Consider the following 12561-nt stretch of genomic DNA (forward strand, 5'->3'; position numbering starts at 1 on the left):
CTTTGACAGGGTTGAGTGGGGGTACTTGTGGGAGGTGTTGGAGAGGTTCGGGTTTGGGATGGGGTTTATTAAATGGGTGAGGTTGCTGTATGAGGCCCCGATGGCGAGTGTAGCAACAAATGGGAGAAGGTCCGAGTACTTCAGGCTCCACCGTGGGACAAGGCAGGGGTGACCCCTGTCCCCCTTGCTGTTTGCGTTGGCAATTGAGACTCTTGCCATGGCTCTCAGGGAGTCGAGGAGGTGGAAGGGTTTGGTGCGAGGTGGGGAGGAGCACCGAGTGTCGCTGTGTGCGGGTGACTTGCTGTTGTATGTAGCAGACCCGGTGGGGGGAATGCCGGAGGTGATGGAGATTCTTGCTGAGTTCGGGAGTTTCTTGGGATATAAATTGAACCTGGGCAAGAGTGAGCTGTTTGTCGTACACCGGGAGATCAGGAGGAGGGGATTGGTAGGCTCCCGCTAAAGAGGGCAGTGAGGAGTTTTAGGAACCTGGGGATTCAGGTGGCTAGGAGCTGGGGGACTCTGCACAAGCTCAATTTTACTAGGTTGGTGGAGCAGATGGAGGAGGAATTTAAAAGGTGGGACATGCTGCCGTTGTCGTTGGCGGGTAGAGTACAGTCCGTTAAAATGACGGTTCTCCCGAGGTTTTTGTTTTTGTTTCAGTGCCTCCCCATTTTCGTTCCGAGGGCCTTGTTTAGGAGGATGACCAGCAGCATTCTGGGATTTGTTTGGGCGCATGGGACTCCGAGGGTACGGAGGGTCTTTTTGGAGTGGGGCAGGGATAGAGGGAGGCTGGCGCTGCCCAACCTCTCTGGGTACTATTGGGCGGCTAACGTCTCAATGGTACGTAAGTGGGTAATGGATGGGGAGGGGGCAGCATGGAAATGGATGGAGATGGCGCCCTGTGGAGGCACGAGCCTGAAGGCACTGGTAACAGCGCCGCTGCCGCTCCCTCCAATGAGCCCGGTGGTGGCGGCTACCCTCAAAATTTGGGGGCAGTGGAGGCGACACAGGGGGGAAGTGGGGGGCTCGGTGGAGGCCCCGCTGCGGGGGAACCACCGGTTTGTCCCAGGGAACATGGATGGCGGGTTCCTGGGGTGGCACAGGGCGGGCATTAGGAAGTTGGGAGATCTGTTTATTGACGGGAGGTTTGCGGGCCTTGGTGAACTGGAGGAGAAGTTTGAGCTCCCCCCCGGGAATATGTTCAGGTACCTTCAGGTCAAGGCATTTGCTAGGCGACAGGTGGAGGGGTTCCCTTTGCTGCCCCCGCGGGGGGTAAGGTATAGGGTGCTTTCGGGGGTGTGGGTCGGGGATGGGAAGGTGTCTGACATCTACCAGGTGATGCAGGAGGTGGGGGAGGCGTCGGTAGAGGAGCTGAAGGCTAAGTGGGAGGTGGAGCTGGGGGAGCAGATTGAGGAGGGGACATGGGTGGACGCCCTGGAGAGGGTGAACTCCTCCTCTTCATGTGTGAGGCTTAGTCTCATCCAGTTCAAGGTGCTGCACCGGGCCCACATGTGTGGATCTAGGATGAGTAGGTTCTTTGGGGCGAAGACAGGTGCGTCAGGTGTTCGGGGAGCCCAGCGAACCATGCCCATATGTTCTGGGCATGCCCGGCACTGGAGGAGTTCTGGAAGGGGGTGGCGAGGACGGTGTCGAGGGTGGTGGGATCCAGGGTCAAGCCAGGCTGGGGACTCGCGATATTTGGGGTTGGGGTGGAGCCGGGAGTGCAGAAGGCGAAAGAGGCTGATGTTTTGGCCTTTGCGTCCCTAGTAGCACGGCGGAGGATCTTGCTGCAGTGGAAAGATGCGAGACCTCCGAGTGTGGAGGCCTGGATTAATGACATGGCGGGATTCATTCAGCTGGAGAGGGTGAAATTCGCCCTGAGGGGGTCGGTACAAGGGTTCTTTAGGAGGTGGCAGCCTTTCCTCGACTTTCTGGCTCAACGATAAGGTACTAAGTCAGCAGCAGCAGCAACCCGGGGGGGAGGGGGGGGAAAGGGTGGGGCGGGTTTAGGGGGATAGTGTTTAAGTTAATTTGCTTATTGTTAATTTATTTTGTTGTTTATTGGGTTTGGGGGGGGTGGGTGGTTTGTTATATGCGTTGTTACGGGTGCCGGGGGGTGTTTATTATTATTCTTGTTATTGTTATTATTGTTTTGTTGATATATATTTTTCAAAAAATTCCAATAAAAATTATTTAAAAAAAAAAAGAATATGGGGCCTAAACGGGGAATGTGTAGCCAAGGCCACGTTTTTTACAATGGGGAGCTCCGCCCAATCACGCATGCACAGAAAATTCCAGCTTGGCAGTGCCAGCCTGGCACCTTGGTAGTGCCCGCTGGCACCCAGGTGGCATTGCCATGGTGCCAGGCTGGGACTGCCAAGGTGGCAAGCTGACACAGCCTGGGTACTCAGGCCGCACCAGCAATGCTAGGTAACCACCCTGGCCAAAGGACATGCATTTGGGGTCCTCCAATCCCCTTGGAGACCTCCACGGGTGCCATTCCATCTGGTCCCCGTTTGTGGGGACAAGTACTAAACGGCGCTCGCCCAAGTTCCCCGAGGTCAAGGGATCGAGTCCCAAAGCCTCAGGTATGGATCAGAAGGGATTGAATCTAGCGAAGCGTTGTTAGCTGGGTGGATCCCCGGAGCGGGAGCTACCAGCTTTCACTAGCCACACTGCACCGTGGCAAGATGCTTTTCCGGAGCAGCGTGGCAAAAATAAGTAAAAATAATACGTTCAAGTGTTGCACTTTTTTTGAATTATCAGGGAGCTTCAGGAGCCTATAGTTTACCTTTGCAATACTTTGGTCAATTTGAGTTGACTTCCAATCAATCGGCATCTTTCATCCTGCAGTACAAATTGTGATCTTTTGAAATTTGGCATTCTTGTGTTTGTCCCGATGAGTGTAAGATGAAAAGTTTGGCAACATGTCTCTTTTCAGCAATATTGAAACACTAGTGTCTTCTTGAAGCCAGTTCCAGAAGAATTCGGGCAGAACTCATGCAAAATCAACTTTAATGGCCTGGATTTTTGGACATTTCCCAGCTCTGCAAACCTGACCTAGAAGAAAACGGCCCAGACAGTCATATTTTCATTTCAGGGTGGTGGGGTTCCCTGAGAGTTGAGATGGCCAGTCCCAGAGTGTGGAGGATGCCGGATGCACAGGCGGGCTGGATGGAAGAACTACCCCGGTGCATTGGCACTATTTGAAGTTATTTTTAAAAAGAGAAACAGCACTGCAACTCTCATCGCTCACACATCCCACATGTTCCACCCATGCCAATCTATGCCCTCTTATGCACCCCACCCACCCCACATGGCGCCTCATACTTTCCATGCCAGCCTATGCACCCCACCCAATTCCCTGGCCCTTTGTAGGCCCTATGCAAACTTATGCCGATTCATGCCAATCCTTGCCCCAACTCTCTATCCTTTACCTACAATGCCACCTCACTCAGTATCCACCATTGCAGATCTCATGACCCATACTAAGATTAAATTAAATAAAGTTCCAAGTGTGTACCGCAGACCTTACCTGAAAAAAACCCCTCCAATTCATGAATACCTATTTACTACATACCTTCACTTTACATTCTCCCTTGCAACAACAAACATTTCATTGAATTGCATAATCTCTTATAAAAACAAGCATTACAATTCCTAGCCACACTTCAAAGAGCCCATGACCACTCGGCTGTTAATCAAACTTTGAAATGACTGGCTCCCCACTGTGACAATAGCCTGGAGTGAAATCGGTCATGCAGTGCCAGTCCAGTAATAATAACCCTGAGGCTTATGTCAACCAACATGTAAAATAGCAGGCAATCGTTTTGACATGCAAATTTTAGCAAATTGTCACAGGGAAAGAAGGAGTTGTAAATGCTTTGACAGCTTGACATCTCCCTTTCTTCATTTAGCTTGACACTTTTGACAGTTGTTTTTGACAGTTCCAATAATCTTCACAGCTCCAATGCATTTATGCACCTCTTATGCACATTCATGTCTATTTTAAGAAACCCTAAAGGACCTATGACCTCCCCTATAGAGCACCTGATGACCACCAAAGATGTCACAGAATCATGTCCAAAGGGTTACTCTACCTCTCCAAAAGGGCAGCATGGTTGTCTAAACAAATCTACAAAGTTCAAACCTGCTCCTATAACGCCTAATCTGTGCATGTCGGGTTGCAGACACCTCTTACACAAAATCACACAAGTGCAGTCAACTTCTGATTCTAAGGACGAAAATGCACATATACAAATCCTGAACTGGGCTCATTCCCGCCCTCAGAAAACAATAGGTCATGGTGCCATATTCAGGGATGGGACTTTTGGATTCGGGTCTCCTGCCCTTATTGCAAAAGCAGAGAGGTCTTCATCATTGTGAAGATCCAGGCCTGTGATTGGATGACTGAAAAGTGTCCCCCCCCACCAGATCTTGTTTTTTTCTACTCTCAAGCTCCAATGTTCCAGTGAAGCTGACAGACAATGCTTCAAATACACTGTAAAGCTCTCCTTGAATCTTGAAAGCATTAACATTACAGCCTGGGAGGAGATTGCTACCAATCATTCAAAATGGCGATAGCTTGATCAACGGAGAAGGAAAGAAATGGAAGCAAGTCCTGGACTCCAGAGCCCCCTACCTCATGGGACATCCTGCCTCATGTGTCCAAAGATTTGGTGGTCAAGCATCATCCCATTTAGCCATATGACCTATTAGCCAATAAGATTTAGTGCTGAGTAAATGTCATTCTCAAGTTGAGGAACAGTCGATGATGATGATAGGACAAGATACTGGGGCGCAGTAAACATCCCTTCCAGCCACCATTGCACCACCGCTATGAATTTTCTCTGATAAGTAAGCAGTCCCTTGTGTACTCCATAGAGATCAGTGCTCATACTCTGAAAGGACTGATTCAGGCTATTTGAGTGAGCTATAAACACTTTGCTGAACATGCTCTTACATGTCCTGGGGGCAATGCTGCATACGGCTCTCCATGAGATTGACATTTCTCTTATCGGTGGAGTCTAGACCATCAACTCTTCAATCCCCCCACCCTAGTCCTCCTCTTCTTTGAGCCAGGTCTCTGTTATTACTGATAAATCATAGTCCCATGTGGTGACTTGTGCCAGGAGCTCCACTGTTTTCTTGCATATTAATCATATTCCAATCACAATTTGGGACATAATCCAAAACTGTTCACTTATCTGTCTGTACTCTTAATGTTATTTAAATATTTCATAAATGTAATACTTACCCCTACAATTATCCAGGAATTTGAAGTGTGATCATTAGTTGAATATGTCACATTAATTAGTTACACAAGTGACAGGTTTATGATTTTTAACCAGTAGAAGCTATGATAATTAATGCACACTCCTTGTTTGCGCTTTCAGTCACCAATGTGCATGTCATCTCTCCTTCTATTTGTACTTTGCCCTTTAATGATTGATTTGTAGTTCGTTAAAGTTTACTTGAGCTCTGATTGGCTACTGGACCAGTACGCCTCTCAAATAAAGGTGAAATTAAATTGAGTGAGCCATTGGTCCGTGTTCAGTGATCAACAGTCACATACAGTCTGATTTTACGGTTGTTCTACTTGTACAAGAATGAAGATAGACTTGCACTGCCACATCCTGCCCAAGGAATGGCCCAATCTGAAGCAGGTATATATTCTTTACTATTTTTGAGATATAATTGAACGGTAGAGGTCATGTTGAGCAACAAAGGAAATAAAATCCTGAAAGTAAAGATGAATAAAAAATTGAAATAAATACAAATAAAAACTAACACAAATGAGGGACGATGGCACGGTGGCTAGCACTGCTGCCTCACAGCGCCAGTGGCCCGGGTTTGACTGCCTGTGAGGAGTTTGCACATTCTCCCTTTGTCTGTGTGGGTTTCCTGCAGGTGCTCTGGTTTCCTCCACAGTCCAAAGATGTGAAGGTTTGAATGTGGATTGGCCATGCTAAATTGCCCCTTAATCTACAAAGGTTAGGTGCGGTTATGGGGCTACGGAGGATTGGGCCTAGTTAGGGTGCTCTTTCTGAGGATCAATGCAGACTCGATGAGCCGAATGACCTCCCTCTGCACTGGAGGGATTGTATGATTCTCTGAATGTGAAACATGAAGAGGCCTCTGTTAGAAGCTCAGAGTGAAGATAAGCATTGAATAATCTTCGGACAAGTGTACGTTTAATTGGTGGTATCACTGGTAGTGGCAAAGCAAAATTTCAAATTATTCAAGTCAGATGTTAATGAGGCAATATATTGGCAGTCTGCATGGAGGCTTAACCTGTTTTGATACATTAGCATTTTGTGTGAGAATAAAAATAATATTGTGGAGGCGATAGGCAATTATCATGACAGCGAATTTCACCTGAATTTTACCGGCATGCTGCAGGCACCAAAAGGACCTTGCACTCCACTTTGTCGGCTTGGTGCTGTGGAAAATTGGCCAAATTCTGTATGTAACCAACCAGTTAATAGGATGTGGTGCCTTACCAAATAAAGAGAAAAAAGACATAGATATATGTAAATACGACTGTTTACATCTCTTCAGCCTGAAAAACACCAGTATAAAGCTAATCTCAGTTTTCTATCTTTTAACCAACTTTCTATCCAATTTGCATTAATAACTAGTTCAATAACGTACACATAATCTAGGTTGACCCTTCAGCGCAGTACCAAGGAAATACTGCGTGGTAAGGGGTGCTTTGCTTTAAATTAAATATTAAACTAAAATTTTTGATGGGGAGAAGTTAATAAAAAGCCCATGCTACTAATGAAAGAAGGACAAAACAGTTCTCGTAAATAAATATAAATGGTGAAAACACCCAGCAGGTCAGGCAACATCTGTGGCAAGAGAAACATAGTTTGCAGGGTACAGGAACACAACAGAGCCAGGAAAAACGCTTCAAGACTGGGGGCTAGAAGGCTCTAAGTTCTTACTGGCAAGGCTGCATTATCATATTGTAACACTGTGATCCAGCCATGGCTTGGTTTCCTTGTCCATGGTCTGTTTGCTACACTTTAATATTTAAAGGGTCAGAAATGGGGTAGTGTTATGGACTGATCATCTGATCCTTATATTTGACTCCACAATGACCCTCTCTCACCCACTGTAGGGAGTTAAAATCAAAGCCAGTGTTTCTGGTCAATGACCTTTCGTTAGAAATAGAATGTCAACAACGTTTAAGGAAATACAGAGCCACAAAAAAAAGGATGGCGTGCTGGAGTGATTAAATGGTGTAATGATGGTGTAAATCGTAGAGGATGGTATTGGGACAAGTAAAGCAACGAAAGTCTGAAAGTGGTATAAATGCTTAGTATGAAGTAGCAGAATACTAGGGGAGCAGGGAAAATCTGACAAAGAGGAAAAGGCCCCCATGGCCTGAAAACGTGGCAGAGAATGGTAGGTAAACCCCAGGGTGCTGGTCACTTTGTCAGCCATGTGATCCGATGGGCCATCCCGACCCCAAGCACCAGCCCAGACCTCCTCCACTCCCATTGGCTATGGAGGAGCTGTCCTCCACACCTACTGTCCTCCAGAAAATGGAGAAAATGGGGCATTAAGATCTAAAGTTGCAAAATTGAATATTGAGGCAGGAAGGCTGTAAAATGGCCTTCATTGTCATGTTTGCCTACATGGCAGCTGTTAACAACAGTAACTACACTTCGAGAGTAATTGATTGGCTGCAATGCACTTTGGGATTATAAGGAAGTGAAAGATGCTATATTGTGCAAGTTGTATATAGAGGCTGGTTCAGCACAGTGGGCTGGCTTGTAAAGCAGACCAATGCCAGCAGCACGGTTCAATTCCCGTGGCAGCCTCCCCGAACAGGCGCCGGAATGTGGCGACTAGGGGTTTTTCACAGTAACTTCATTTGAAGCCTACTTGTGACAATAAGCAATTTTCATTCATTTTCGTTTTCTCTCTCGGTAATTAACGTCACTTTTTTTTTAATTTTGTCAGAGGTATGGATATGAAGGTTGGGTCCAACTTTACCATCACTCTCAGGTATGATCATACAAATTCTAAAGTGCAGTGAATAATTGCTATCAAGTTAATCAAAGGGAAAAATAAATAAATGCAGCTTGACTTTCGTTCATTCTGTAATATCCATAATTGTGTGGAAATATATTATTTAATTGCTACATTGTTTCTTATAACATTTCACTTATAGTTCTCAATTGTCTTACAATTCTGCATGACACTGCTGAATGCTGACGTTTTTCTGCCTCTAACAAGAATGCGTTTAAGTGTCTGCTCGTCAGATTTCTCTATAATGTCCCTCAGGTTGCTGAAAGACCAGCCTGCCATTAGCACAATTGGGCTGGAAGTAAAGCTCCATTGGAAATTTGCACCGAATGTATTTTGAGTCAGCACAAGATTGCCTGGTTCCTACAAGCAGTAGTCATAATGCACTACGGACATATAAGTACAAAAGCAAATTACTGCGGATGCTGGAATCTGAAACCAAAAAGAAAATGCTGGAAAATCTCAGCAGGTCTGGCAGTATCTATAGGGAGAGAAAATAGCTAATGTTTCGAGTCCAGATGACCCTTTGTCAAAGGTTTTTGACTAAGGGTCTTCTGGACTCAAAACATTGGCTCTGTTCTCTCCCTACAGATACTGCCAGACCTGCTGAGATTTTCCAGCATTTTCTTTTTGGTTTGAGACTTAAAAGTCTTCAATTAAAACTTGCTGTTTTTAAAAAGGGGGAAGCAAAAATGATGAAAGATGGCAACGTGTTTAGAGTGGTACAAGAAAACTGCTGGGACCCACAAGTACGGATTCAAGAAATGAATCAATCAGGTAAATGAAGATCCATTATATTCTGCCGAGCGTTTCTCCAAATCTATCCATCTAGAATTAAACAGTGGTTATATTTTAAAGGATTGCACTTTAGGACTGGAAGCTACAACATACTCCAAAAAAACAGGTTTCCTGATTATTGCCACTGCAAACGTATTGTCTTACCTGTCGGCTGCAATGAAGGTAAGAGACACTTGCTTTGAGTTTTAGTTTTAGCAAGAGTCGATTTATGAGGGATCGGCTGGTCCCTTCCTATTTGGCATTTCCACATGTCTGCATGTTCACATCCACTGAATACCTTGCTTCTACGAGGTTAGTATAGCCCAAGATGTGCCCAGAATTGTTGTTTGAAATGTCTTGTTAACTAGCTGACCTTATCCAAGGCTGTGATAAATAAGGAACAATATTAGCCAGAGTTTTAGTCCTAATCTCTGCCTGGTAATCCTCTTGGCAAATCAGTGTGGAAAGGTGCTGAACAAGAGCAGGGTGAGGTCAACTATCGCAGCCTCAGATTCAATGTGCTGTTGGCATTTCAATATACAGTATCGCATGTGAATTATACTCACTTTGGAAAGGAGTCAGCAGGCTGCATTAGAACATAAGAACATAAGAACTAGGAGCAGGAGTAGGCCATCTGGCCCCTCGAGCTTGCTCCACCATTCAATGAGATCATGGCTGATCTTTTGTGGACTCAGCTCCACTTTCCGGCCCGGACACCATAACCCTTAATCCCTTTATTCTTCAAAAAACTATCTATCTTTACCTAAAAAACATTTAATGAAGGAGCCTCAACTGCTTCACTGGGCAAGGAATTCCATAGATTCACAACCCTTTGGGTGAAGAAGTTCCTCCTAAACTCAGTCCTAAATCTACTTCCCCTTATTTTGAGGCTATGCCCCCTAGTTCTGCTTTCACCCACCAGTGGAAACAACCTGCCTGCAACTATCCTATCTATTCCTTTCATAATTTTATATGTTTCAAAAGATACCCCCTCATCCTTCTAAATTCCAACGAGTACAGTCCCAGTCTACTCAACCTCTCCTCGTAGTCCAACCCTTTCAGCTCTGGGATTAACCTAGTGAATCTCCTCTGCACACCCTCCAGTGCCAGTATGTCCTTTCTCAAGTAAGGAGACCAAAACTGAACACAATACTCCAGGTGTGACCTCACTAACACCTTATACAATTGCAGCATAACCTCCCTCGTCTTAAACTCCATCCCTCTAGCAATGAAGGACACAATTCGCCTTCTTAATCATCTGTTGCACCTGTAAACCAACTTTTTGCAACTCATGCACTAGCACGCCCAGGTCTCTCTGCACAGCAGCATGCTTTAATATTTTATCATTTAAATAATAATCCCGTTTGCTGTTATTCCTACCAAAATGGATAACCTCACATTTGTCAACATTGTATTCTATCTGCCAGACCCTAGCCCATTCACTTAACTTATCCAAATCCCTCTGCAGACTTCCAGTATCCTCTGCACTTTTCGCTTTACCACTCATCTTAGTGTCATCTGCAAACTTGGACACATTGCCCTTGGTCCCCAACTCCAAATCATCTATCTAAATTATGAACAATTTGGGGTCCAACACTGATCCCTGAGGGACACCACTAGCTACTGATTGCCAACCAGTGAAACACCCATTAATCCCCACTCTTTGCTTTCTATTAATTAACCAATCCTCTATCCATGCTACTACTTTACCCTTAATTATCTACTGCACTGGTAATGTCCTCAAAAAATTCCACCAAATTATTAAGGAACGACATGCCCTTTATGAGCCCATGCTGCGTCTGCCCAATGAGACAATTTCTATCCAGATGCCTCGGTATTTCTTCCTTGATGATAGATTCCAGCATCATCCCTACTACTGAAGTTAAGCTCACTGGCCTATACCCGCTCTCTGTGGGAACAGCTCCTAAAAATAAAAAATATGACCCTGCCAGTCGCTATCGAGATGTGAAAAGTGCATGAACAGGTGAAAAGTCGTTATTCCCGCCTTAAATCGGCAGAACAGGACAAACTTGCCTCCCACGAGGCAGAGAGTGCACAGGTCATCGCCCGGATGCAGTGCCTTTGCATCGATGAAGGCGGCCATTTCACGCGCTTTTCCCGGAGTCCCAGGCATGCACACCACGGACGGGAGAACGAAGCTGCCAAAGACCACACTGCGCATGTGCGACACGCATAGAGCATGACGACGTCAACGTCATGACGTGCCCAAACTGCGGCACCACCCACTTAATGCGGCAATGCCCTGCAAGAGGCAGGTGATGTTTAAATTGTGGGAAGCCTGGACATTATGCAGCCTTCTGCAAGTCTGCACCACCGGTCATGGCCCGGAGATCCCAGTTCCAACGCAAATGCGTTCGATGTGTGCAGCAAGGGCTACTGGATCCTGATCCTGGTAGCACCACGGATCCAGAGGACAACTGCGTGGAGTCCCCATATCATGTGGGCATCATTACTATGTGTGACAAGGCCTCCTCGAATTCAGCAACACGCCAATCTATCCTCAACGTGGATTCTGCGGACAAATGGCGTGTTGTCGTCCACGTTAACCAATGCAGCATCAGGTTCAAGCTGGACACTGGTGCTTCAGCTAATCTCATAACACGAGCAAATCTTGATCGCATCAAAAGGCGACAAAAAATTCTTCCGCCGGCCTGCCAGCTTCTTGATTATAATGGCAATGCCTTTACTGCATTAGGGTTTCGTCACCTGCATGTCTCCAACAAGACCATCAATGCCACACTGCGATCCGAAATCGTCAAGCCTGATAAGGCTTTGCTGCTTGGTGCCCATGCATGCAAGCTACTCAATCTTGTGCAACGCGTCCATGCCATGTCCTCTGCCAATGTGAATCTTGAGGCTGACATTGACGAACTCCTGTCACAATACCCGGATGTGTTCAGTGGGATGGGTACACTGCCGTACCGCTACAAAATCTTACTCAGGCCTGATGTCACAGGCGATCCATGCGCCACGCCGGGTGCCGGCTCCTCTGAAGGAACGTTTAAAGGCGCAGCTGCAGGAGCTCCAAGACCAGGGCATAATCTCTAAAGTGACGGAACCGACTGACTGGGTCAGCTCGATGGTCTGTGTGAAGAAGCCCTCAGGAGAGTTGCGCATATGTATAGATCCCAAAGATCTTAAACGGAACATAATGCGGGAACACTACCCGATCCCGAAGCGTGAGGAGCTGACCAGTGAGATGGCACACGCCAAATTCTTCATGATGCTAGATGCATCGCATGGTTTCTGGCAGATACAACTGGACGAGTCCAGAAGGCAGCTCTGCATGTTTAATACACCTTTTGGAAGGTACTGTTACAACCGCATGCCGTTCGGTATTGTTTCAATCTCTGACACCTTTCACAGGATCATGGAACAGATGCTGGAGGGCATTGAGGGTGTGCGGGTCTACGTAGATGACATAATCATATGGTCCACAACCCCAGAGGAACACACATCTCGTCTCAAACAAGCCTTTCAACGCATCCATGCCAACGGCCTCAAGTTGAACAAGGTCAAATGCTCCTTTGGCATGTCATCAATCAAGTTTCTGGGCGATCAAATATCCCAGCAGGGCGTGCAACCGGACTCGGACAAAGTCAAGGCCACCAACACCATGAAGACCCCGGAAGACAAGAAAGCGGTACTACGCTTCCCAACCTCGCATCACACACCACGGCTCTCAGGCATCTGATGAAGAAGTCCACTGCCTTCCAGTGGCTA

At 46.4% G+C, this 12561-nt stretch overlaps 1 protein-coding gene across 1 annotated transcript in view; it reads left to right on the forward strand.

Annotated features, from left to right (window-relative positions):
- The first annotated feature begins 5541 nt into the window (after positions 1-5541).
- The window catches only part of acmsd (aminocarboxymuconate semialdehyde decarboxylase), a 63827-nt gene continuing 56807 nt past the window's right edge, over positions 5542-12561 (forward strand). The window contains exons 1-3 of the mRNA XM_038789879.1: positions 5542-5666; positions 7975-8019; positions 8721-8817. Of these exons, the coding sequence (XP_038645807.1) occupies positions 5610-5666; positions 7975-8019; positions 8721-8817 (199 nt within the window). The 5' untranslated portion in view covers positions 5542-5609. The remainder of the gene's footprint in view (positions 5667-7974; positions 8020-8720; positions 8818-12561) is intronic.

Source organism: Scyliorhinus canicula, chromosome 2 (genome assembly GCF_902713615.1).
Source record: "Scyliorhinus canicula chromosome 2, sScyCan1.1, whole genome shotgun sequence".
NCBI classification, from domain to species: Eukaryota; Metazoa; Chordata; class Chondrichthyes; order Carcharhiniformes; family Scyliorhinidae; genus Scyliorhinus; species Scyliorhinus canicula.